Source organism: Erigeron canadensis, chromosome 4, assembly GCF_010389155.1.
Source record: "Erigeron canadensis isolate Cc75 chromosome 4, C_canadensis_v1, whole genome shotgun sequence".
Classification (NCBI taxonomy): Eukaryota; Viridiplantae; Streptophyta; class Magnoliopsida; order Asterales; family Asteraceae; genus Erigeron; species Erigeron canadensis.
In genome coordinates this window covers 35,081,969-35,109,447 of record NC_057764.1, presented here as the reverse complement: position 1 = coordinate 35,109,447, position 27,479 = coordinate 35,081,969, and the positions used below count along the sequence as shown (strand labels likewise).

Genomic DNA, 27,479 nt, shown 5'->3' with positions numbered 1-27,479 from the left:
GGTCATAAAAATGTCTACCTAAGGTTTGTTGGAGGTCCCAAATTTCAAAAGTAAGTTTGGGTAAGCACTAAGCAGTATTGGACTATTGGGCATGGGCTTATTGGGCCTGAATGGTATCTTGTGTTAACACCATTATATTCTACAGTTTATGTTTATCTATGCCGTAATGTTTTAGCGTATCCTTTTCAAATAACACAACTTATACGAGTATAAGTTTTTATTATTATAAGTTTATGATTCACAGCGATTTCCCGTTAAGAACAACTATTTATTTTATTTGTTATATTTTAAACTTGTTTTATTAAAGGAAAATGATAAATGATCGTAACCAAATAGCCTAATAATCCTCTTAATACATTAAGAAGTTGACATGTGGTATCTACTAATTTTCTTTCTTAAATTTGCCCTTGATTTTTCCATGTGTCATCATCTCATGATTAGGAGGATCATTAGGGAGGATTAATTATTTCCTTTAATTAAAACCAGATAAATCCGATAAGGTGATGTAAAACTTTGAGTGAACTTTAACGGTAAAAACGGTAGATTTAAGGATATGAACGTATTATGAACAAAAAGGCGTCCAGATTCATAACAACAGAAAAAGTTCTATAACATCAATTATGTTCCAATGAATCTGTAAACAATAAAATCCACACACGCATCTTCACTACCACCTTTTATATTCATCACTTTATGTTCTGCCCGGATCTTAATTAATTATATACTCTTACTAATTACTAAAAGATAAATGGGAGAAGTTGATCCAGCTTTTATTCAAGAAGTCGAACATAGACCAAAACCTACGGTAATTCAAGCACATGGAATCCCACAAATTGATCTTTCATCTTATAACATAATAAACTCCTCGTCTCAAGCCGACGACATTATTAATGTGAGCGCTATACGAGATTTGGTTGATGAGATACGCGACGCGTGCAAAAACTGGGGATTCTTTCAAGTCATCAACCACGGGGTTCCTATTGAGAGCCGCAAAAGGCTATTTGATGCGGCTAAGAGGTTTTTCGATCAAAAGGTGGAAGAGAAGAGAAAAGTGAAGAGAAATGAAGAATATCCTTTGGGTTATTATGATACCGAACATACGAAAAATGTTAGGGATTGGAAAGAAGTTTTTGATTTCACTGTGGAGGTTCCTTATATGATGCCGGCTTCTTGTGAGCCGGATGATGATGAGACCACTGAGTATCCTAACCAATGGCCTCATCATCCTCCAGAATTTAGGTAACTTAGTTATTACGAGTATCATTTTGAAATAAATAGTCCGAAAAGTATGATTCAAACTATTTATTTCAAATAATCAGATATAACACTCTATAAAACCAAAATAGCTAGTACAATATTTATAAATTGGACACTTCATTGACTTGTTGAATTAAATTACTAATAATCATTTGACTTATAATTTGATTATGTTCAAAGGTATGGTCAAAATAGCTAGTACTTTATAAAGTTAATTTTTTGATGTGTGTTTTGTGCTATAGTACTACAAATTAAATGAACCGAAAGTTGTTCAATAACAAGATGTGTATGTTTGGATGGTATATATGCAGGGAGGCTTGTGAAGAATATGTGAAAGAGGTACAAAGACTATCCAACAAATTGTTGGAATTGATCTCTCTTAGCTTGAACCTCCCACCAAACCGATTGGAGCCCTTTTTCAAGGACCAGACCACTTTCGTTCGGCTCAACCACTACCCTCCTTGCAACGCACCTGACTTGGCCCTTGGTGTTGGTCGTCACAAGGATGCAGGGGCCATGACTATCCTGGCTCAAGATGACGTTGGAGGTCTAGAAGTTAAGCGGAAAATAGATGGAGAGTGGATCTTTGTTAAGCCTACGCCTAACGCCTTTATCATCAATGTTGGAGACATCATCCAGGTACAATATATATATATATGTTCTTGGTTTTAGTTAAAAAATCTTCGTGTTACGGGTCACTTTTAATACTGGTTATATTATGACACTGTTTTTAGTTACGGTAGCTGGTTTTAATTAAAGGTCTTGTTAATGTCATTTTATAATAGGTATGGAGCAACGATGCCTATGAGAGTGTAGAGCATAGAGTGAGAGTGAACTCCACAAGAGAAAGATCTTCGATCCCATTTTTTGTGAACCCTTCCCATTATACTCTAGTGGAGCCGCTAGTCGAGTTGACAAATGAACAAAATCCTGCCAAGTACAAAGCTTACAATTGGGGCAAATTCTTCGCCACAAGAAAACGTAGCAATTTCAAGAAACTTGATGTTGAGAACATACAGATTTATCATTTCAAAAAACCGAATGATCAGCAAAAGATTGATGATGTTGTTTCCCGTATTGAGAATGTTGTTCTATAAGTAAGAAATATAGATGATCTTAATCATCTTAATTTTCATGTGAAGAGAAGTGACGAAACTGGAAGTTGGCACATGTGTAGTTGTATTGTACCAATGACCCGTGAGCCAATTGATTTTGGCAATGTTTGTTTGTTTACTTGTAACATATTATATAAATATATATGATATGATTATGTTTGATTTACTATACAACTTTGGAGAACATTTCTGGCTTCGGATTTCCTATTCGATCTTTATATAGCTACACACACGGGCATCATTTTTGGTCACGACACATATGGACTTTGAGGCGAAATCAAACTCTATATTAGTTAATTGATGACTATATGGAAATCTTTTGGAAATTACATGAATTAAACAAGGAATTGCCATTATGTACAAAACTCATAATTAATCATTGAATTCGATCTCAAGAGAAACAAAAAGAAAAATTGATAAAATCTACTACATGACACAAAGAGGTTTTATATGGTATATGGTAGCTAGGGAAGAAGACCAATGTATAGGTTGGAAGGAGAAGAAGAGTAAATAATTGGTAGTGATTGATTGGATTGATCATAAAGAACCAAATCCACTGCCTCAATCCACACCATAATGAACTCATATGCCAACTTCAATAACTGCATACACATATCAAATTTCTGAATAATCATCATTAGCATCTTCTTTCTACATACTAATCATAAATTGAACATGATTATATATCACTAGCTCACTTGAATTATTTCCCTTTCAATTCTTCCTATCTCACAAGATCAGATATAAATATATCTGGTTTCTTTGGTTGGTGAATGTTCACATAACATATGTATGCTTCAATTAATATATATAGTGTGTGCTATATATGGTCACATATAGAATGTGCTTAATTTAATATGGCTTTTCAATCTCATGAATGGACATTTTACATATATCTATATCTATACATACATATGAATTAACTTTGTGTACAAGCTAATGGATAAACATGAAATGTAAGTTGTAATGGATAAAGAATATTCAGATATTCCCTTCGATCTTATAAAATACTAGACGGATATCCGCGCGATGCAGCGGCGATAGTGGTAGTGACGACGGTAGTAGTGGCGGCGGCGACGGTGGTGTAGTAGTGAATGTAAGTTAATTGATGTAAGATAGGTTAATATAGTTATTTAAGGGTTACAGGATCTATGTTATAAGTTATTTCATTGTCATTAATTTTAAAGTCTTAATTATCTAAAAAGAAAAGGTAGTTTGCTTTTATATAGAAGTATAGACAGATATAGATATAGATATAGATACAGATTTATAATACAATTGAATTTAATTATAGTATAACTTATAATGATAAGGTATTAATCCACGTTATTAAATGTTGGTTTTTATTATTTGTTTTTTCTGATATGTGATGTGTAATAAACTAATAACTTATTAACTTATTTGTTGGTAATTTAAGTTATATGATTGATAATATATTATAGATATGTGTAAAATTTTGTGACGATTTGTATATTGCCTCTTAATTAAAGAAATTATTCCAGTTGATCAATTGTATGGACACTAGTAATAAACCAGCGCGTTGCCGCGTAATACGTTTTTTACACGATAAAATTTTGGATACAAAAAATCATTGATAGTATTAGAGCAAATATGTTTTTGTCAAATTTTCGAACCCAAATTTATAAAGGGAAAAAAATATATAGAATTAAGAAAAATAACATACAAGAACCATAAGAATAATAAAACTTATAAAATCATAGTACAAACTACAAACCAATAACTATATTAATGCATATAATGACACTCTAATGACGACGGTGATATAATATGATAATGAACGTAAGACCATAAGAACCCAAATGTTACATGAGTATAAGACGTAATGATAATGAGAATTATTGTAAACTAAAAAAAATTGTATATAACGGAACAGAAGAATGAAAGACACTTGCTTTATAAAAACATGAGAACCCAAAAAATCTGTCAAGTTTGTTTAAAAAAAAAATGAGAACCCAAAAGTTTGGTGTTAAAAAACCAACCACAAAAACTTTGATGGGGTGCAAAAGTTAAAATATAGAGACTTTAGAGGTTAAAAATGAAAAGACATAAAAGTCAAGTTAAAAGTTTAGGGTTTCAATAAGTTTAGGGTTTAAAATGAAATTGATAAAGGTGAAACAAAATGTTGTGCTTTAAGCTTGAAACTTATATTATTTACATTGCATAAGGAAGTTGTACTTTGATGCATAAAAGAGTTGTAAATTTCATATTGTCTTTTAGAATACGAGAGTAAGTACCCGCGCGTTGCGGCGGTGAGATGGTGCGGTGATCAGGGGCGGTACTAAAGGCGCGTTGCCCCCCTCCAAATTTAAATTTTGTCATGTATTTTTAATTTTTTCATAAAATTTTAAAAATTTTTTATAGGTTTTTAACATTTTGCCCCCTTTTAGATTTATTTTTCATAAGTTTTCTAAGTTTGCCCCCTTTGGAATTTTTTCCTGGTACCGCCTCTGGCGGTGATAGCTAGGCCATAGAGTGTGATAAGTCATAGGAGTTGATATGTCTTAGAGTATAATAGTCAAATGTCTTAGCCGTACATCTCTAATGAAAAGCATAAAATTTTAAGAACAATCATATAATTTGTATAATTTATCGATGTTACGGTTTTTGAAATAAAAGATTTTGAATGAATTGGAGAAATAAATGATTTATGGAGGAGAGAGAAAAAAAATAATTGGTTGAGATTTGAGAAGAGAGAAATGGTATTATAGTTATTTTAGGTAAATATAAAATAGATATAAGGGGCATTGGAAAAGTATTTAAAATCAATATTGAAAACTTAAGTTCAATGTTGAAAATCTAGAGGCTTTTTGCTTTATAATATATATAGTATAGATATATGAGAGCAAGTACCCGCGCGTTGTGACGGTTAGATGATAATGGTGATAGGTCATAGAGTATTATAGTTAAATGCCTTAGCTATATGGGATCCGTCCATGGGTTTAAAAATTCGTCGAAAGTATATCGAATGACAACTCTAATGAAAGAGCATTAAATTTTAAGAACACCCATTGATGTACGGTTTTTGAGATAAAAGATTTTTAATGAATTGGAGGAGTAAATGATTTATGGAGGAGAGAGAAAAAAAATGATTGGTTGAGATTTGATGAGAGAGAAAGGATAATATAGTTATTTTTGTTAAATATAGAATTATTAGGGGCGCATTTTGGAGAAGTACTTAAAATCAATATTAAAAATTTAAGTTCAATATTAAAAACCTAGACACTTTTTGCTTTATAATATAGTATAGATAATATGGTGTGTAATACTGTGTTAGCTAGCACGTCTTTGGTATTACCGAACTTAATTTTGGTCGGATTATAGTATAAAATTTTGTTATTCTGTTCCTAGCTAACTTATTTTGTAATATACGTGATACCAACACTATTAATAAACGGAAATATTCCTTAATCGGTAGGTAAAACAGAAATCATAGGCGCGTACAATTTATAAAGAAGCATGGAATCAAGTTTTGGTAACAAACTAACAATAATTGCATGTGTATTTTCAATAATACACGGATATAAAAATTTTTATGTTAATTCAACTATTTTTATTTTCATTAAAAAAGTACGGAGTAATGTTTAAACTAGCTTCATAAAGACTCACGTGTTCAAATAAGCCGAAAGGAAAAAAAAATCCATAACTATAATAAATTTGAATATATAAACAATGAGCAAATGATCCGGCATATTTTATTAGAGAGATGATCCCTACACAACACAATTTTGTCATACACAACAATAAATGCATCAGACAGTTGTATTGTACAACCTTTTAATGCATATATTGTTGTGTATGGTAAAATTGTGTTGTGTAGGGATCATTTCCCATTTTATTAAGCTTAGGTACTATAACTTAAAAAAAAAAATTACAAATCAAACCTTTGAATTTGATAAACATATATAGTCCCTTTGAATTTTACATAATTTCATTGTTTTACCTAAGATAAGTATTGCATATTTTATCTAACAATAATTCATAACTATAACGAGTATGGTACCCGCGCAATGCGGCAGCGATGACAGTGACAATAATGTGGTGGCATTGATGGATAGTGACGGCGACGACGACTGTTGGTGGCGACAGATACGTTAAGTGGTGTGTGTATTTGATATAAAGATATTTGATTTAAAAGAGTAGTTGATATCCTTTAAAAGATAATATAATGATTGTATAAATTAATTCATTAAGGGTAAAATGGTAATTTCGAATGTCCCAAAAATGTTAACTTTTCAACATGGGGTATAATTTTTATATAGTAGTATAAATTTGAATATATTTTAGAGTTAATTACATAAATCGTCCCTGTCGTGAACCTTTACTTACAGCTTTCATCCCTAAGTTTAATAAATTACAATTTTAGTCCAAAAAACTTTGTCCCGTCAACACTTTTAGTCCTAAGTAATAACGTTTGTTTAAGATCACATCACGTGCCAGGCATGTGATGGGTATTTTCGTCATTTCATTCTTTCAATTGTTACACTTTTAGTCCAAATTTTTTTGTCCTTTTTTTCCTACACCAAAAAATAAATATATTTATTTTCCCAGCCAAACCCATATCTATCTATCTATCTATCTATCTATCTATCTATCTATCTATCTATCTATCTATCTATCTATCATCACTCATCAACAAATCTTTCATTCCATTCTTTTTTTTTAAACATAACTCACAAATCAAACACATTAATTCATACACTAAACTACTAAAGTGTAAAGATTACTTCCCTAACAAACAACAATTATTTATGTTCAAAAAAAATTCCATCTATAATAAGCATCAAACCCTTATTTGAGATATATACATGTAATGATGTATACATAAACACATCTCAAACCTCAACTACATCCCCCATTCAAAATTAAATGACCAATATATTCTATTCTCAAAAACATGGTTGTCATGCTTTCACCTCAATCAGCATCAACATAGCCACTCTCTTTATGTTTTTTTCTCTCTCTCTACAGTCAACACATACTGCCACCTAAAGTTTTTTTTTTTTTTTCGGGCAACAACTTTACTGGTGCCTAAGTGGGTATAAGTGGGTGGTGGTCGGATCTGGATCTGGATTGTGTTGGATCGATCGGAATATGGTCGGAAATCACCACAACCATTGTGACCACCAACGGTGGGGGTTGTTTAATTTAATGTAGGCGATTGGTGTTACCATTGTAGCCACTAGCACAGTAGCTTCACACCACTGTGAATCTCTGTCCACCACCGCATGCAATCTCCGACCATCACCACCCTAGATTCGCCGCCACCACCACCACCACCCTAGATCTCTGTATAGATATAATGGTGTATATTTATCATTGTTTTTTGAAGGAGTCTAGGAAATGGGATTCATATTATGTATATGTATGATAGATTTAGATGTAGAAATCTGTAGATATATAAATAGAGACAAATGATTTTATTTGATGTTCCTAGTTTAAATGTGTATAGTGAATGATTGTGTATATATAAAATTTTTATATATTTGCAAATTTGGGTTTAATTGTTGCTAGATATATTGGTGTGGTCAGATGTATAATCTATTTAGGTGTAATTCTGCAAAGGTTATTGATGAAGATGATGATTTTAGATTTAATTACACTTTTGGTCCCATGGTAAGGAAAAGTTCACACTTTTGGTCCTGTTTAAAAAAAAGACCATTATACCCATCACGTGGTTGTCACGTGATGGGTTTTTAAATGGACGTTATTACTCAGGACCAAAAGTGTTGATAAGGCAAAGTTTTTTAGACTAAAACTGTAATTTTTGAAAGTTAGGGACAAAAGCTGCAAATGACAGTCCACGACAAGGACGATTTATGTAATTAATTCTATATTTTATAATGTTCTAGAATTTTAGATGACCAAAAAAAGTACTTAATGATTAATGTTATTAAATTGTAAAGATTTACATAAATGTATTTATTATAAATTTTAACTTGGTCGCCAAACTACGATGAGAGTTTCGCCTTTTGAAGCGCCAGTTGCGTAGGGCGACCGGGACAGGCCGAGTCAGAAAGGTTTTGATGACTCAAGGTTCATATTAGGGAAAGGAGAGTGAGGGGAAGAGGGGGCAGCCCTCGGTCCGATCATCCAATTCGCTAAAGAGCAGAAAATGCAACACAACAAGGGGCGAACCAAAGACTTGCACGAAGGAAGAAACGAATCAATCAGAATGGAAACAGGGCAGAGAGGTAAAAGATATATTTTCGAGCATGAACATATAAGCAACCTTCTATCTGGTATCTATACCAGTAGTGGAGTGGCTTGCTATTTTCAATTAGAAAAGTCTAGATTTACATAAAGTTTAGTTTAACTTCTATAGTTTTGGATTAGCAAGTGGACCAGTCTTTACCATATTATAAAGCATTTTAGATTTTATTTATGGTGTGTTTTAAGGAATTAAACATATGTTTTTTTTTTCTCCTAAAAACCTCTTTTTCAGCATATTTATAGTTCCCAAAATGTCCCTTCACACACTATAACACTAAATTATTATATCTACCTTTATAACAAATTGTCACTCCTAAAATGAAATTCCGCTGCAACGCGCAGGTATTATGCACGTCCCTTATAAAACAAATTGACCTCCTATTTTATGAAATTCAACATTTTTTTCAATATCTCCAAATTACCCTTAAATAACCCTAACAAATTTATTTAAAATGATTAATTTTTACACCTTATTATTTTTTGCATCTAATCATCGAATTATATTTAGAATGATAACCACGGTTAAATGTCTCATCGTCACATCTCATGAAAGTAACTTAAACGGCTTGTATTACCATTACAAAATCTCACACGTTATAAACTATCACTGCTGCAACGCGTAGGCAGCCTTCTATTTTACACAAATGATCAAGATTCTAAGACCAAGACAAAGCTAGACATTTGAAGAAACCTAAACAAGGACCTAAAATTAAAAAGCAGAAGAAAACAAAACCTTGAGGACTAAATTAGTAAAGATTTACACATTTATCCTTCTTTGTCTTTCCAAGTAGCAGCAGAACCAAAAACCCTTGAAACAAAAAACATGGCGTCTGTTGTTTGTTCCTTGAATCAACTCTCATCTCGTATCATCTTCAATTCTCCTTCTGTAACATCTTTCAAGGTACTTCCTTTTTCTTTTTTTGCTTTTAATCAATTATTTACCCATATGTATATTCTGTTAAAAATTAACTTTTTACTGAGGTTTTACTTTCTTAAGTTCTGTAAGTAGTATAATTTTGACTTGCAATTCTAGGTCTTGAAAGATTGATTTTAATTAGTGTATTACTAAGTTCCAAATTTCTATATTATTATTTTTATATTTATTATAGGTATAGGTATAACTATTGGTCATATCGTCTCGGCATTTATATAGCCTGCACCATTGCCAAATAGTTAATACAATCCGATACGAACAAGTTTGAAATCGCATTTTATAATGTCACATTTCCGCAATTTGTAAAAGCGTTGTATTTGCCCAACTTCTAAGATGCATTATATCAAGTGTTGTAGTTTCATTAAGCTCAAATAAGTTTAAAGTGTACCTGGTATGCTGAGATAAGTACATAATTATATAATATGTGTGGAGAGTTTATGAACGGAATTTAGGGACAGTAAAAGAAATAAGGAATGGTCTCTTCTTAGCTACGGGACCACATACACGGTTCGACATAAATATAGGAAAGTTAGTCATCTGGCACATGTTCTATCTTCAAACATTTATCAACAGTTGACGAATGTTGTGTTTTCTGTTGGATGGGATGCATATGTCTTTCTTCCGTTTTCTGACCTCAGGAAAGTTTCAAACATGTTATTGAGCATTTCATAAATGTGGTTTTGCGTATCCAAACAAAGACATAAAGCTCGGTCATGATCTTCATCTTGTCCTTCATACTTAGGTAGCAAAGATGGGTTACTCCATGTAATAAGTGATTACGTGCTTTTGAGAGGATTGGCCATTTACTCCTATCTGAAGGAAAAGATAATAACATGCAGAGTGGAAGTATATGCTCACAAAAGTGGAGGGCCATCCTGCCAACATTTAAAACTTTACCTTAGATAGGCGATCAGATGGGTTTGTAATTTTGTGTATGCTCTAATTCAGGTCCAACGGGTTGACCTACTTTTATTGAAATCCATTTTGATATAGTCCTTGTCACATTCGGTGAGTTTTGTCTGCTAATGTTCTAAATATTGCATTTTGGGTCCAATTCAGAAAGTTTGGGTTCGGGTGCTAAGTAAGCATTTGTTCCATGTTTCTTGTATGTTCGAAAATTTGAGTATTATAGGTACACGCCAAACTAGATTATTTTAGGATTTTGGTTCAATTGTAAGCTACATCATCTTTGTGCTCATCACTTAATTGCCAATCCTGCAAATTTTGTACTTAATCAATAAGTAAGTCCCTTTCGCCACATTAAAAAAGTTTATGATTATTTCTTTCGTTCTTTGAGTTATTTGCTAACAAATCTCATTTTATGGCACAGGTTTCGTCACATCAATCTAAAGCGTTAAGTTCTAAACCAAACGGGTTATCTTATGGAAAAAATTGTTCAAGAATCTTTTGTACGATTAACGTGAATTCATCACAACCAGATGAACGTGGAAAGTCAAATATGGACCTTGTAATAGACAAGGCAAGAAACTTGTGGGATAGTTCTCCCCAAGAAGTCAAGAGCTTCCCCTGGACCAGAGCCTTGGAGAACTTTACCCAACTTATTATCGACATTATATTGGTCATCACCCAATACTTATATGTACCTGTAATGGCAATTACTTGTGTTAGCGAGATGTCATATTGTGCTCATGAAAGGAAGCTCGTTTTAATTCCTCTTCCGATACTTATTGGTATTGCTGTAGCTGAGGTGTTGAAGACCAGAGCATTGAAATTATCTCCATATCTCAAGGTGAGTCAAAAGCTTAAGAATATTCCTTAATAGATTTCAATTTATCACTTTTCTTCAAGATGGTTCTGATCCTTGTTTTATCTGTTCATGTCCCAGGATGCAAAAGTTCCATGGCATTTGTATGCCAATATGCTATTTTTCACGTTAATCAAATTGCCAGGCCCATATTATCCATATTGGGGACGCATTTTCATTCCACACTTTGCGAATGGAGGGTTATTTAGGACTTTATGGTTTCTGTTCTTATGGTACAGGAGGCCTAGAAAGGATTTGCACACTGGTGTTGAACATAAGGCGTAAGCTTATGGTGTCGGTTATTTAAAGCAGGTATATTTTTACATTCATGGAGATATATATAATAGACTCATGTATTGAACGTTTTATAATCCGATAGAAACTTGTCTACCTTTCTATCAGCTGGTGAAAATTTGGTGCCATTTTCTTTAGTTTTATCTCTTGAGTTCTTGTTATTATGGAACATGGTTGCTGTTTAAATCTTGAATGCTTAGAATTTAGAAAAGCAAGCTAATCTTGGACCCTTGTTGAGACAACGTGAATCTGCATCATCAATCCCACACGCATTCCTTGTCCTACTGTATGGCAATGAATAGCCTTGGTGTAAGTAAACACGTGTTAGCAGTCTTATATTTTATAATAGTCAGTCGTAGAAGAGGATCAATGTGCATGCTAATAAAAGTGAGGATCAATGTACATGCTAATAAAAGTAATTTATGAGATATGCTCGTCATATTTCCTTGTAACTGAAAAGTATATCCATACTCAACAACTTTATTATCATAATAGATTCTATGATTGTAAGCTTATCAAGGTAGTAAAGGCGAAAGTGAAAGTGAGGCGAGCACCTCTGCATTTCATCTTAGGCGAGAGGCACTGAAAGGTGAGGGTCCGAGTGAAATTAGGCTAGTACTTAGTTTATGGATTGCATATATGACACAATTAATCAAAAAGGGCATTATATATTAAACATATATACCTTTTATTTGAGTAGGGAAATAGTTTATGATGATTAACTACCAAGAAGCTAGTATACTCTTATCATAATCACCCTTTGCTAAGCTATTCTTCTCCTAATCATAAGGTATCATCAAGAGTCCAGATGTTATTGGTTGCTGTGGCAGCAAAGGCTGTTTGCACAACAATGTAGGGCATAAATTAGGCATATGGTAATGGGGGGAGGAGAGGAGACAAGAATTTGCCATTATATATTTTAAGTGGACCCAAAGCCGACTCTTACATGAGATGACTATCTACTTATCTTATTCAAGGGGAAATTTGTGTTTCAAAATGAAAGTGAAAAACTTGAACTGGTTCAACCTAGTGATCGTATTACACCTCACAGCCAAAGGGCCTTGTCAAAAAGTCAAGGCCCGATCATGATAAGCAACATGGAGTTCAGGTCCTGGCTTAAGGAACTAGGTAAACGTGGAACTTGCCATTACCTGCACTGATGCTTGTATAGATGTTGCTGGGTATCCAGGTTAAATATTACTCTGAAATTTGTTTATCTTCATTATTTTTTGTGAAAAAAGTGTTTAAATAGTAAATACTTAGAAAAAATGCTATAAATAATTATGAAAGTTTAGGACATGTATCTAATTGGAAATTGTCTGTCTTTCAATCGTCTGCATTTCTTTTTGTGCTTTGTCTATATCTTGATTATTTAAAACTAGAATCCATCGGCTGTGATAATTAAATATATATGGCTTTTCTGGGATTCTTTGATTATTTTTATTTTGTTTTTGAGTGTATATTCAGTGATTATCTGTTTTTGTTTTCCAGCAACATAAATTCCTTACCTTTGATAGTTATTAATGATCGAGCTGTTTCACTGGTACAGATCGTCTTATCATCTGAATCATTTTCCATCAGCTGGGCACTTCAACAATAGAACTAACTCGCAGTTTTGGCCTCCAAATCTTCAACGCTGAAAAAATGTACTGGCTAACTGGGTCAGATGAAACATACCTACCGGTACCATCACATTTTTGTTACATTGGTAGGGTAGTGTAGGGTAGCAGCATACATTGTTATCAGGTATATGATTTCTTAAACAGTTGGCGATTACGTGTGCCTTTGTTATGTATGTGATCTGCGGCAGGATCTTTTGTAAAGACACCTTTTTGTTAGATTTACAAGATGAGAAATTATCGAAAAAATATTATTCATTTACTACACAGTTTAAGAATGATGTTAGGCAAACAAACCTTTAACGTGTCAATTATTACAAAACACAAACGAAATTGAACACTCATGGATATTTGTTTGATGAACTAGCTGCTAGTTATATAATATTACTTGAATTCACATAGTTTGAGAACCTTATGGTATGCCGCTTAAAATAGGCTTCCCTCTTCCCATTGTAAAACCCCTGGTTCCATCTGGCATTCTTGGTCCTTTAGGACTCTGTTTTGTTGGGGATGCTTCACTCGATTGTGGAGACTGCACTAGTAGTCCACGGTTGCTGTGAGTCGGGGTTCGTGACTTAGATTTCCCACGTCCTCTAGCCCATCCCTTATTTGAACTCTCCCCACCCTGCCAGAAATGTTGCAAGATCAATAGCAAAGTTCAAGATAGTGTAACAGCTTGTCCCACATAATTATAAAAAAAATTTTAAAAAACAACTACTAGTCCCACATCAAGTCGTTGATGACATTGCATTATAAACCTTCAATGTGGGGTTGTGGGCCATTACTTTTTAGGCTACCTATTGCCTTAGGCTTGTGGTGTTAAAACTTAAAAGTAGGATCAGCTTTGTGTTTGAGATTGCTCATGGATTGATAAAGTCAAGATGATTTAATAGGACTAACATATTACTTGCTTAAGGGTGTTGGTTCATGTATGTCTGAGATTGCTCACAAAATGACAAAATTCAAAACTTATCACACACAAAGACAATAAAAACTTAGGCATGGTGAGATGTAGGATAGTATGTACTTACATTATTCTCAAGACCTGGATCTGAAGTTGCACTATTAGGCTGAGAAGACTCTTCGGACAAGTCAAAGTCATCATCGTCATCAAGAAGACCATCAAAATCCGATTTTCTGGTCTTCAGAATTGACTTTGGCTGGATTTTTGAATTGTACATGGTGCATAATCGTTATTAGTTATTTTTTCTAATTAATAAGAAAATAAACATTGGTGATCACATACTGAACGTCGAAGCAGCAACCTAACACGAAATCCTTTTCTCCAGTTTCTTTCATCATTTAATTTGTCAACCTGAGTGCAAAATTTGTTATCAAGAAATGGGAGAGGTAGTTACATTAGCAAAACTTCAGTTTCTAGAATTAAATAACAAAAACATACTGCTTTCTCTGCTATTTCAGTAGTTTCATACTCCACAAGAGCATGCAGCTTCAAAATAAAACCAAAAAACCATAAAGATAATATTAATAAACATGATTGAGATAATGAACCGAAGAACTAAAGAGTGAGTTTGTTATACCTTATTACTGAAAACATAATCCCCCTTCGAATGAGATGAACTGGGCTCCGGGGGATGACAGATACGGATGGCTTTAACACTGTTTACCATTTTTGGGAATCAACCACTGCTTGAATTAATTCATAAGTCTAAGATATTTCAAAGCATGAATTTTTACCTTCCAACCACGTTAAAAATTTTCTCAAGATTTTGATGGGAATGATCTTCGGGAAGATTCTCAGCAACAACGGTACGTGACTTCACAGCAATTAAATTGAATCAAATTGTAGTTAATACTCAAGAGGTAAACAAGATCAACTAACCTGCAATTCTTCTTTATCTTTCTCTGTAAATGGGTATTTACGCCTAACTTTTTTCCCATCGCTGCTTACAACCTACATACAAAACGATCGGAGTATACATTATTGGCTTGAGGAACCATAAAACCAGTCCTCGAAAACATGCAGTTCAAAAAAGACGAACCAACTTTGAAGAGGAACGGAGAGCTTGAGCGAGTAAATGGTTATTATTGATGCAGGATTTGATTTTCTTCATAGATGCAATAACAGATATCGGAACTGTAAAAATACAATATTCTTAACGAAACTGCTTCATCTTATGATAAAAAATAATAACAATAATAATAACATAAAATGATGTAAATTATATTTGTATAATGTGATCTCACTCACCATAGCCTTCTGGCTCCTTACTAATGTGTTTCACTAAGGTCTCATTTGCAAGCAGGCTCAGGCCACTAAACTGATATTCCACCTGTTACATTAATCATGAACAAAAACTACATAACACTTTTTCCATCACTTAAAAAAAAGTATTACTCCGTATATGAACAAAACAATCACATTAAACTCACTCAAACCAAAACTATCAAAGGGACCTGTTTGATGATTTTTTGTTGAAGATCTTCAGTGAGGACATTCACATTCTTGGCGTAGTTGGTGACCAGAACATTCGGGCTTGTAAAAATGTGCATTTGCTGATCTTGATCACTTGCACTCGCGTAAATCCAATCACCCGGTCCACTTCCATCACTCCCACCCATTCCCACATAATTGAAATACGGATAAAAGTAACCCGAAACTGGAGATTGTGTACGTGAACTTGGCACAAATTCGGGTGCCTGTGCATTGAATTTAAAAGAAGCTGGGCTCGAAACTTCCCTCTTTTCTTCCCTTCTCGTTGTCTCGAGTTTTTCCTGTAATTTTTCTTCAGGGCGTGCCTGTGCCATTATAGTTTATTTTTTCCCTCTTATTGATTTTTTTTTTTTGTTTTCTAAAAGTGGATTTAATCTAAACAATCACTTCCCATTCCAAAAAGATGGATTTTTATTATTATTCTTTTCTTCTTGTTGGAAAACAAGAAGTGTTATTCTATTTCTTTTGAGTTTTTTGGTTTGATGTTGAGGTGAAGTTGTGTAGGAGCGAAGAAGTGGGCATGAATTACTAAAGTTGGTAACGGTAAATGTGACATTTGATCCACATTTGGTGCCGAAAGACAGAATCTGTTATGCATGAAAAGAATGTTTGTAAAAGATCTACCATCACATTTCTTTGAGTAATTAGTATCTTAACTACTTTACATGGATTTCCAAGTATATGTAATTTCAACAAATGTAACCTTTTACACTGGTATATAGAATTGTTTTAATAGTTGGTAATATGCAATTTGGTTAAAATATATCTTAGGAATTACAAAGTATGAGTACAATGTACATGCTACCAAGAAATCTCAAGTTCAAAACATTCTCAGGTAAATATTTTGAGAGTGACACACTCATTATTTCCGGATAACATGAACGCGGAAATTCAAAACTTATCATCCATCCAACATCCCAAACGATAACCAATTGTCCGTTTTAAGGGTTACTCAGATATGAATCCAACTTCTAGTGTCTTGGATGCGCTTAACACAAAACTTGTAAACTGGCCCAAAGTTAAAGGCCCGGAATAGTATATACAAAGTTAAGGGTACAAAGAGCAAGACCCGGAAAAACAGGGTCGGGCCAAACCGGGTATAAATACCCGAAATTAATTGTGTTGAAAGCAAAAGTGATAATTTATTGGTGGTGTTGCTAAATATCAAAAGCTAATAGGTGTGGCTAATTTATTTTACTATGACTAAACCAGATATTTCTTTAAAAGGATAAGTACCTGGAAATGTAATGAACTATACACATTCGAGTAGTTCATTACACAACATACACATTTGTGTATAGTTCGTACTTAACCCTTCTTTTTATCGTGGATTGTTTGAGTCAATATATGCATGCATCTCTTCAATCACACCTACTTGCTTTTCATGTTTTGAGATATCTTAAATTATCTTCAGAAAAAGGTGTGCATATTGATAAATGCAAAACCCTAAATCTTTATGCCTATGTGGATACAGATTGGGGAAAACGTTTCTCATTCAAAAGATCTATAATTGGTTATTGTGTTTATCCAAAGCCGGCCTAATAGTTACCTGAGGTTAGGCACGAGGCCTACTAGTTACAAAGGCCTCCAAATTTTTACTACATTAGACATATAGCCTATGACTACACCGACTTTTTTCTTAAAGGTTAACTACATTATTTTTTTGCCCTTGAAAAGAACCGTCCCTACCATCATCACTTTTCTTCAAAATCAAAGTTTCATTACTCTCCTAGAGAAATTCGAAGAGCCTTTATCTGTTACTTTAACACTGTGTTCTTGAGTTTGAATATAGAAGAAAAGAAAAGAAAGAAAGATAAGTGATTAGAAATGAAAAGGCACCACTTCCTTCCTTCCAAATCACCCCAAAAGTGAGATGATTGATTTTAAACTAAATTTATTAAAATCTTCCATCCATTTCATTTCATTTCACTCCAATTCCTTCCTTTAAAAAAACTCAAGAACCCAAAAACTTATAACATCCTTTAAGTTCTTTTCCTTTCCTTCACAAAATAAACTCAAGAACATAGCGTAAATGATTTATAATGACCTAATGGTATACACATTAAACACCAGAAGGGTTGAATGTGTAAGTATTCTCATTATAAATAGAGGGTAGGTAATTAACCCTAAGTTAAGGTTAATCCCTACACACATAATACCCTAATTTTCGTGTGTCTCTCCTCTCTAAATTCATGCATCATGTTCCAGCCGAATTTATCATCCCATTATTACTCAATCACCTTGTTATGGGAACCCGAAATCAATAGCTATTGTGCTTTATGCTCTTACAGGTTCCACAGGACGATTGGGGATGTTTTGTCACTCGAATCGAATCATGTTTATTCCAACAGCTTAAGCCTGCACTATGTTTATCCTGGTACAGTCTGATTTCTTGGAAAAGTAAAAAGCAATTAACTGTATCCAAATCCTATGCAAAGTCTGAATACAAAGTTATGGCTTTTATAACTAGTGAAATTATGTAAATAGTAAGTTGTATGATGATTTGAAAGTCAAGTATTGTTTGCCTGTGAATGTGTATTGTAACAGATACAAATAGCTCCTAATCCCGTCTATCATGAAAGAACAAAACATCTTTGAGATTGATTTACACTTTATAACTTTGTTAGAGATAAGATTGTTAGTTGTGTTATTAAAACTAATAAACTTATTTTTGATATTTTTACTAAAAGGACTTAACACTTTTCAACATAACATGTTTTGTGAGAAACTTAGATTGATTGATCTATTCAAAAGTAAAATTTGAGGGGGAAAAGTTTACGTATCAAGATTGAGGGGAACGTTAAAGTTATATTAAGGTATGACAATCTTGAGACAAGTTTATCTCAATTTGTCTAACAAGTATAGCCAGCAATTGTTGCCCACACACTTACAATTAGATCATATTTGGCAGTGAATTAAATTATTTAGGTGACATTGGGTTTCATATGTATACTATGCAGGTCATAATGGATTGAAAAGAAAATCAAAAGCAACAATAACAGGTCAAATTGGGTTGTAATTGGGTGAATGTTAAATTAAGCGGTGATAGTGAATTGAGTGAGTTGTTCTGTAGCCTGGCCCTCTTGAGGCCAGTGCTTATCATCATTTATCAATTTTTTATAACTAAAGATTTTATCTTTAAATCTATTTATTAATTATTATAATAGTTATTATAGCAATGTTTTTTTTTTCTTAAGTGGCAGAGTAAAATCATCATGGCAACGTATATCATCATTTTTTTAAGTCGCAAAGTATACCATTTGTATGTTAATGTTATCATCATGGCAACGTATTTTTCTTTTCTTATAAAAATTTGAATTAGATTTTAAATTTTAGAATAAAGATAAAGATATACGAGTAATACTATAAAAAAAACACCATGACGACAGTTAATTATATATTGATATATTTGATTTATTTGAATATTGTTTTCTTCTTGATTTGAATTCATCAATTGTTATCTATAACTACACTTTTGGAGTAACATTACAAAACATTTGCCCGTTTTGACCCGGGTCCGTTTAAAATTACCCATATTGACCCAAACGTGTTTTGACTTGTGCTCAACCCGTTCCAACCCGTACATTTTGCCACCTCTACTAACAAGTGTGATTAGATGTGCAGATTATGATGTTTTCTATTCAAGAAGGACTGGAACTGCACTTATTAAGAAAATAAGTAATTGGAGGGCTGGTATTGACAATGTGAGGAGTTGGAAGTCTAAAAGGGTCAACTGGCAGTTTGTCTCTTGTATAAATATGTGTTTAGAAGAATTGTTTTTTAGAAAGGATCCGAGTCTTGAGAGGTCTGATGTTTGATATGTATGACTTTGAGGATGATATCTGGTTATGTCAAGCCTTTCATGAAAAGTGCTTCAAGTATACAGCATTTGTAAGTATATCTTAGTTGGTACACTGACGTATAGTTCATAACTTCATTTCATTCAAGCCGGCCTTATCAAATTTTGAGAGACTTGTACTTGATTTGTGGTTTCACAACATTATTTGGTTATAGATGCACTATAAAGAGTGAAAAAGTTCTCTGTTCTTGACTGAATGAGTGCACTCTGGCCTTTTAGTTGATTCCTCGTGACCTTTTTTTTTTAAAGGTCAGATATGGGATATCAGTAATTCTGAAACTTTGGTCACTTTAATTATAATGAACTTTGAGAGAGAATTAGGAGAATTTTCCCTTTATGATTAAAGCTCACATCATTATAATATCTATACACTACTAGCAAACAAATGGAAGTGGTTTACATCTTTCATCTCTAACTAAGTAACTAATAACTTATACTGTAATATATAGACTACTAGCAAACAAATGATTAAAGCTTTGCCAATTCATCAGGTGGTCGATCGATCAGCAACTTCAGTTTGTTTGGATGGTTGTTATCGGGGATAAGTTTGATAGCTGCTACCATTGATGACGTACCCTCTCCGGCAAGTCTTACGGAAGTGTTTAGGCTCCGGATTACCGAACGATCCGGAACCAACTACACTACGAGACAATGAAGGACAGTCCACGCTCGTACAATGCAGGCCAGTACGAGGGTACCTGAGCTAAAGAGACAAAGTTTGTTACACAACACGACGCACCGAACAACGGCTCCCTGCCAAACAGGCGTCAGACACCAAGGACAGTCCCTTCACTTGATGCCTATAAATAGCAGGCCTTTGGCTTTGTAGAAGGCCAAGAGAAATGCCCCAAAACAACAGATCATATATTCATTACACTTGGTAGCATGAGAGTTGATCATACTTTCGTACCAACTGGGAACCGCTAGCAAGCCTCGTAAAATCTCAATACGTTCTAAACAAGATTAAACCCTTCGAATTTAAGATATAATAACACTCCCATCGACCCAGTGTAAATTTATGCTTAAACAACCATCTTTTGTTTAATTAATTAGATGTTCAAATTACCAACCCAGCCTTAATTAATTCTCATCATAATTCTTGTTTTGGTTTTTTGGGAATTTTATGATATCATGAATCCTCAACAGGCCTCACAAGATGCGCTCAACACAAGACTTGTAAACTGGCCCAACGTTAAGGGCCCAGAAGAGTATATACAAAGTTAAGGATATAATTACAGAGCAGGAACCCAAGCTTAATCTCACTTCATGTTTTCTTTTCCCTGAAGATAACATTTGCTCTCATAAGGAAATCATAAACTTTGCGCATTACTGGAAAATCCATAGGCATATATATATTTGAAAAAATGTGAGCAAATCCATTGAAATATTGAGGGTCGATCACTTAATGTATACTCGGTAGTGACAAGACTATGTTTATCATTCTGCTTATTTTAGTGTTAGCATTTCCCTTTTTTAATATGTACTGTAATTATTAGGGTACATTAAATATAGTTTAAGCATATGATATTATAAACTAATAAACTTTCGATCGAAGTAGATATAATATTGTTAAAACAATTATAAAAAAAAAACTTAGGCGTTTTATCTATTTTGACCAACTTTAATATATAGGAGGAATATTGGTAAACCAAATAAAACATACAAGTCTTTGATAGCAAATATATTATTATCTATTTCGTTGAATTAAACTAACTCAAAGATTCTTGCATTCATCAAATCTTTGAACAATATTTTCTTATACATTTTTAAGGCATAGATTCCGCGATTAGGACATAAGGATAAGGTTTTCCTTATTTTACATATACTTTAACTATTTTATATTCAGTTTTTTTTATTAATTTATGTCCTCAAATGTTATTGTACAACTAATTATGAACACATTGTTTTTTTTTTAATTTTAATCTATTTAATATACATTAATTCAACTAAAAATTATCTTTAATACATAAATTTACATTTCTATACTATCTATATAAACAAACTACCCTTCCTAAAATTTAACACTCTACCTTTAAAATCTTCAATTTACCCTTTTAATCTATATTACCATAAAACACTAAGTTTCTGGAATTCCAAAAATACCCTTACAAAAACCTTACGCGTGTCCCTTCCCTTAAGTTGCTCACATAATTTACCAAAAAAACACACATGCGTTACCGAATTTAATAATCAATCAACATAAAAAACGCTCACTCTAAAATAATAACGGTGGTAAAAAACACTTGAGTTAAATCATACATTCATGTAATAACACGGTACAACTACTTAATCAGCGTTTTTTTCCTATTTCCCACTAAATCGTGCGGGTACAAGGCTAGTTTGGTTAAACACATATTAACATGTGTTTGAAAAGTATTAAAAAAAAAAAAAAAACTTTTATTTTCGGTTTATTTAAATATTATTATATAGATAACGTGAACAATTAAATATTCATTCCTTAAAAATTATTTATAGATATCGTGAACAATTTAATACTACATATGAGATTTCTCGGGGTGACTGTTTGTGTGATGTTGATGTTATGTTTATCTCTTAAAAACTTATCTTCAACAAATATATATATACTTTATAAATTATAACTTTTGCATAGAATTTATATGAGTTATTTAGCAATGTACTAGATTTTAGACTCGTGTCTAACACTGGACACGAGACTTACAATATTATTAATATCAGATCTTCATACATTTAACAATTGAAGTTATAAAAGTTTACAATTTTGAAGATATATATGATTCTAAGTGTTATACTTTGCAAGTTGTAATACAATAATTACATGAGACATATTGATGGATTTGTTTGTCATAGTCATTCCACAAGGCAAATGTTACAATATTTTCTATATTATAATTTTTTTTAAACCAGTTATACTCATAAAGTGATATTAAACATACTTGTAAAAAATTAGAGAAAAATCGAGAGTTGTGGTTGGTCAATAAACAAACTAATTAAATGATGAAATATTATAAAAAATATTCTCAAGTTGATGGGACTAAATATTATAAAAAGTAAAAATTATATTATAAAAAGTATAAATTAAGTATTTAGGGCTAAAAAATATAAATTATTGTGGAAAACAAAAAAGTGTAAATTAGTGAGACTTTTGCTACAAAAATTAATAATGATTATTAGGATTATGATGATATAAGCGAGAATCAATTTGACGAAATTGAGCGATGTGATTGGTCAATAAGTCATTAGTTCAACTGTTTTAGGCTCGTGTCTAATACATGGGGCTTACGATGTTATCAATATTAGATGTTTTTATTATAATTTAGAACGTAATATACTATTTTGAATAAAAATTGATCGATATATCAACACTTTGAGTTTTATATTAAAATATTTTTTCAATATATTCATCGAAGTAGTCTTAAAATGTTAATATATTTACATCAAATTAATTAATTAATTTTATGTTTATATGATAGAACATATTATTGGATATATATTAGTTATTATTCAATTGGATATATATAGAAATTATTTTATTGGATAAATATTAATTATTGTTTTATTAGATATATATTAAAAATTATTATTTATTTAATATATTAAAATTATTGGGTAAAACGTATAAATTTGTGATGCAAAACAAAAAAGTGTAAATTAAAGTCAAAATTAAAAACAATGGTCAACTTTAAAAAATTGAAAACTGTGATTGGTCGATAATTTATTAGAGCAACTGTGCTTTAGTATAATAAAAAAAAACTGAATTACCTAAATAAAGATAAAAATTAAATTACAAAATATATAGTGACATTAGAAAAAAAATTTTATTATTCATACGGTTGTCAGTATTTAGATATTTATTCTTGATGATGTATAGTGAAACATTTTATCTCAAAAAGGAAAAAATAAATTGTTCCTTCGAGCTAAGGTGATTACAACTTTATCCACTTGTTTATTAGTTACCACTATGTCCACTACCCCTTTTTCTCTTGAAAAAATAATAAAATACTTATAAAATCTCATGACAAGTTATACTAATTACGATCTAACTAAGATAACAAAGTTGTCTCTTTATTGAAATTATAATTTTGTCTCCATATTGAAATTAGCTGTGGACGAAAAATGAACAACTTTTCAAAGAAAACAACAAAAGACTGTCACATACTTTAGGGACGACCGAAATAAAATATACAAAAGGTAGGGCATTGGTTTTTTTACAAGGCATAAGATATAAAAATAACCCATTTTGGTTCATAAAGAATATTTATTTTATTTTGTTGTTATATTGATTTTTAAATAAGTAACTTTTGCCGATTCTTTTTCTATTAGAAAAAAAAAAAGGAAAATTTAATTGAATATCTTACTTTGAACGAGGTAATACTATATAAGGTGGTGGTTTGAGATTCCTACTTAATAATAATTGTTCGTAGTGATAAGATAAAAAGGCATCTTGAAAAGTACAGCAAATTGTATGGTTTTCAAATTATGCAGATTTTAACAAAACAATAAATAGGTTTGTATTGTTGTTTGTGTTTGGCACAAGGAATCTTATAAATAGACATTCATTGTATTTTAGTTATATGAATCATGTATATATTAACAACCATATGTCCCTTTTGCATCCCATGGAGAAGAGCAAAATACTCTCAAGAGTTCATATGCATCAATAAAATCACCCTTAACCAACTTCTTTTAAAAATAGATTGGTCAGAGGTATTTTCTAAATATATTATGTGGGCCTCGAAGATGAATTTTTCTTAAGATCTCGGATTCGAGTCTTGGGTTTCTCATCTCAAGTTATTTTCTATGAGGATGAGGTTAAGATCCAACAAATCGCTGGTTAAAATTAATTCTAACACGTCTGAATCGAACTTAAAAAAAAATTTAAAAAAAATCACCCTTGACTTATCAATGAAAGGAACCATAATATGTATTCATCTCATAATAATTAACTACTATATTAAAAGAACCCACAACTTTTAGAAAAAATATCATAATCATTGCACCAAATAATAACCGATTGGCATTTTTGCATTTAGTTGGAACTGTTGAAGTTTTATTAATCAAAAAGAAAGGAATTTGGTAGATAAAGTAAATCCAAAAGACAAAAAGATTCAACATTTTTCTTGAAGATGCTATATATCAAGGGGAATAATAATAATAATATGTTATAAAATACTCTGCATACTTCAATGATCATGTTTCTCATCACAAAATACAGATGTGCTTCACATGAAACTAATTGGACAAAGAATCCAAGAATATGGAAACAACTCAAATCTGTAAAAGATTTAATATATGTAAATCAAATAAACAAAACTAATCCTGCAAAATTTCATCATTTTTAAATGTATATGTTATTTTTAGATATATTTTTTTATATATATAACCTCAACTATATAACTTAAACCGCTGCATTTTACCGATTATTTGTGAACAAATAAGATTTATACATCATCGTTGCCCGATGTGTGCATAGGTCCTTTCCAACAGTAGTTTTCGGACTTGGTATCTTCTCCATCATCCATGCTCTCTCCGCCAGTAGTGGAGGTTCCACCGGCGGTGCCAATAAGGAGCGGGCCATCAGGAGAACCAGACTGAGAAAGTCCATGCTTTGAGGATTCAACGTATTGGTCTTGTGGAGACATCCACAACCCTCCTCCCAAAACCACACTAGATTGATTTGCAGATGAGTTGTTAGATGGAAGTCTTCGTGTATGAAGCCTGTATTTCTACAATTCAGAAAGAAGTAACATACTTTTAGAATTGATGATATTATCCTCAATTTTGGCAATTAAAATGAAGACATGTTGAAATAGTTAAGATGTTTTGTGAGCTAAAACATAAGAACTCACTTGCAGATGGCTTTTCACTTCGTCATTTGTAAGACCATCGACTTGCATAAGCTCTCTTATCTGCTTAGGGGTTGCGGCTGCAAAAGATTCAAAGACATTTTGATTTAGCATAAACTTCAATGACCATGAGTTTTAGAATAACTCATTAAACACACAAAAAAAATGAATCTTGAAACAAACATACAACTTCTACTTTGTTGGTTGTTAATTTCAAAGATCAATTGACTTGAACATATCAATTATTTTCATATAACTTCATAAACTTAAACATAATCAAACCTTGAAATATACAAATATATATAGAATCATGAACACATGTTATAACCAATCTAATTATCTTATTAGCATAACTCTAAGCAAAAATTCAATTAAATTTAGGATGGCAAGTACGAAAAAAGGCATCTAAGTCTAAACTAACCTTGTGAACCACCAAGTTGTTGCAGGGCATTAACAAATCGTCTATGCAACTCAGTAGACCAACACCTTCTTTGCTTTCTAGATGCCTGTTGGTGTGGTGGCTGACTCTGAGGTGCACTGGTTTGTACATTTGATAGACCATTTGTTGCAGCACAAGGAATCAACTTGCTAGAATCACTAGTTTTGGCGAGTAAAATATTTCCGGTAAAGCAATTCTTGATTCCAGGAGCATTAAGAGAAAGGGCAGGAATCTGTAATTCCTCCCTTTCTACTACCTCTTTACTTGCACCCCTCAATGGGAACTCAAAACATCCCTTAAATGGGATAAATGCTCTTACAGGGTTTGTAAGCAGTTTATTATATGAATCATCATTTTCCTCAACTCTCTGTTACAACATCAAACATATAAGTACTAAATTCATACATACACAATTCTCCTATTCTAAAAGTCTAAAACAATTAATAGGACAATATCAACACTATCATTAAAACATTAACTTTTTTCTTTAATTTTACCTTTTTGGTCACTTGCTCAGCTGAATTCATTTTGATCCCATTTTCAATTCGATTTGTGTCATTTGTATTCCAAAGCTGAGTGGAACTTAGCCAATTTTTCTTATCTCCAACACCACTTTTTTCTTTCTGACTACTAATTTCAACTTCTTCATCACAAGTCCTTTTCAATGGTATAAATTCTTCAAGTACTGGTTCACTTTTTGATGATCTTTTCAATACCATTAATTCCTCTTTCAATGCAACAATTGCTGAAAATAAAAAACAACCCATTAAAACACTCATAATCAAATTCAAAACCAAATTCACTTCACTTATCCATTTGATCAAACACTTGGTATACATATATATAAATATAAAAAAAAGGTCAAATTTCACACTCTGTTCTACACACTCAATCACTCATTTTCAAAACCAACAAATACCCATATCAAAAGACACAATTTTGATACAACCCATTTGAAAAAAAAAAGGATAAAAAAAAAACAAACCATCATTAATAAGAAGCATGCAAAGAGGGAGTTCCCGTTTAAAAGCATCGATTTTGCGCATTTCGGTTTCTAATCTTGAAATAAAATCATCAACTTTGAAAACCTTGTCAGAAAGGCTACCGATTTTGGTTAACTGTGCAAGAAATTGGCTGATTGTTTTTGGGATAAAAGTGGGTTTGAAATCCAAACTTAATTCAGGTGATAAATTTAAGCTACCCATTTTTTTATATTATATATAAATAATTATAATATATGAAAAAACTCAGAATGGATACAAAGAGAGAAAACAGAGAAGGGGGAGTGATAAGGGATCTATATGTATAGGTGGGATGTGATGATACGTATAATTTTTTTTTGTGAAAAGAAAATGGAATCTTAAGTGATGAAGAATGAAGATGAATTTTTATTTTTTTAGATATAGAGACGCACAAGATTCTGTCTAATGGTGTGTGTCACTCTTTCGGTTCGTCGCGTAAGTAATTTGTCTAAGTTTAGCCCATTGGGCCATTTTATACCCCCTATATTAATTCCAAATTTTATGCTTATTTGTCTAAAGAAAGATCCATTATTCCCTCTCCATCCAGTCAATTTGATTATTTTTTTTCTCCTTTGAATTTAAGATTTTCCTTTTACTTTTCATTATACTTTAAATTAAAAAGTTAAGCTTTTATTTTCTTTCCTTTCTATAATTTGTCCAAATC

The 27,479-nt window shown here is 32.2% G+C and overlaps 4 protein-coding genes across 4 annotated transcripts; 2 read left to right on the top strand and 2 right to left on the bottom strand.

Annotated features, from left to right (window-relative positions):
- The first annotated feature begins 684 nt into the window (after positions 1-684).
- LOC122595680 (protein DMR6-LIKE OXYGENASE 2-like) lies at positions 685-2,543 on the top strand. The gene is made up of 3 exons (XM_043768101.1): positions 685-1,239; positions 1,569-1,896; positions 2,043-2,543. The coding sequence occupies exons 1-3, from the start codon at positions 749-751 to the stop codon at positions 2,352-2,354; spliced, it is 1,131 nt and encodes a 376-aa protein (XP_043624036.1). The 5' UTR covers positions 685-748; the 3' UTR covers positions 2,355-2,543.
- A 6,808-nt stretch (positions 2,544-9,351) lies between these two features.
- On the top strand, positions 9,352-13,477 carry LOC122594856. The gene is made up of 4 exons (XM_043767158.1): positions 9,352-9,504; positions 10,868-11,287; positions 11,384-11,614; positions 13,146-13,477. Exons 1-3 carry the CDS (start codon positions 9,427-9,429, stop codon positions 11,585-11,587), a joined length of 702 nt encoding a protein of 233 aa, XP_043623093.1. The 5' UTR covers positions 9,352-9,426; the 3' UTR covers positions 11,588-11,614; positions 13,146-13,477.
- Positions 13,478-13,541: 64 nt separating this feature from the next.
- LOC122594857 (la-related protein 6C) lies at positions 13,542-16,012 on the bottom strand. Its single transcript, XM_043767160.1, is given in 10 exon segments — positions 13,542-13,840; positions 14,247-14,375; positions 14,462-14,530; positions 14,618-14,714; positions 14,716-14,835; positions 14,914-14,993; positions 15,059-15,130; positions 15,219-15,313; positions 15,428-15,509; positions 15,634-16,012. Coding segments are annotated over 10 exon segments (1,308 nt in total). The 5' UTR covers positions 15,985-16,012; the 3' UTR covers positions 13,542-13,627.
- An 8,656-nt stretch (positions 16,013-24,668) lies between these two features.
- On the bottom strand, positions 24,669-27,065 carry LOC122596117 (transcription factor HHO6-like). Its single transcript, XM_043768638.1, has 5 exons — positions 26,779-27,065; positions 26,291-26,538; positions 25,776-26,160; positions 25,358-25,434; positions 24,669-25,234 (listed from the first exon to the last, which is right to left on the bottom strand). The coding sequence occupies exons 1-5, from the start codon at positions 26,996-26,998 to the stop codon at positions 24,950-24,952; spliced, it is 1,215 nt and encodes a 404-aa protein (XP_043624573.1). The 5' UTR covers positions 26,999-27,065; the 3' UTR covers positions 24,669-24,949.
- Positions 27,066-27,479: the final 414 nt, after the last annotated feature.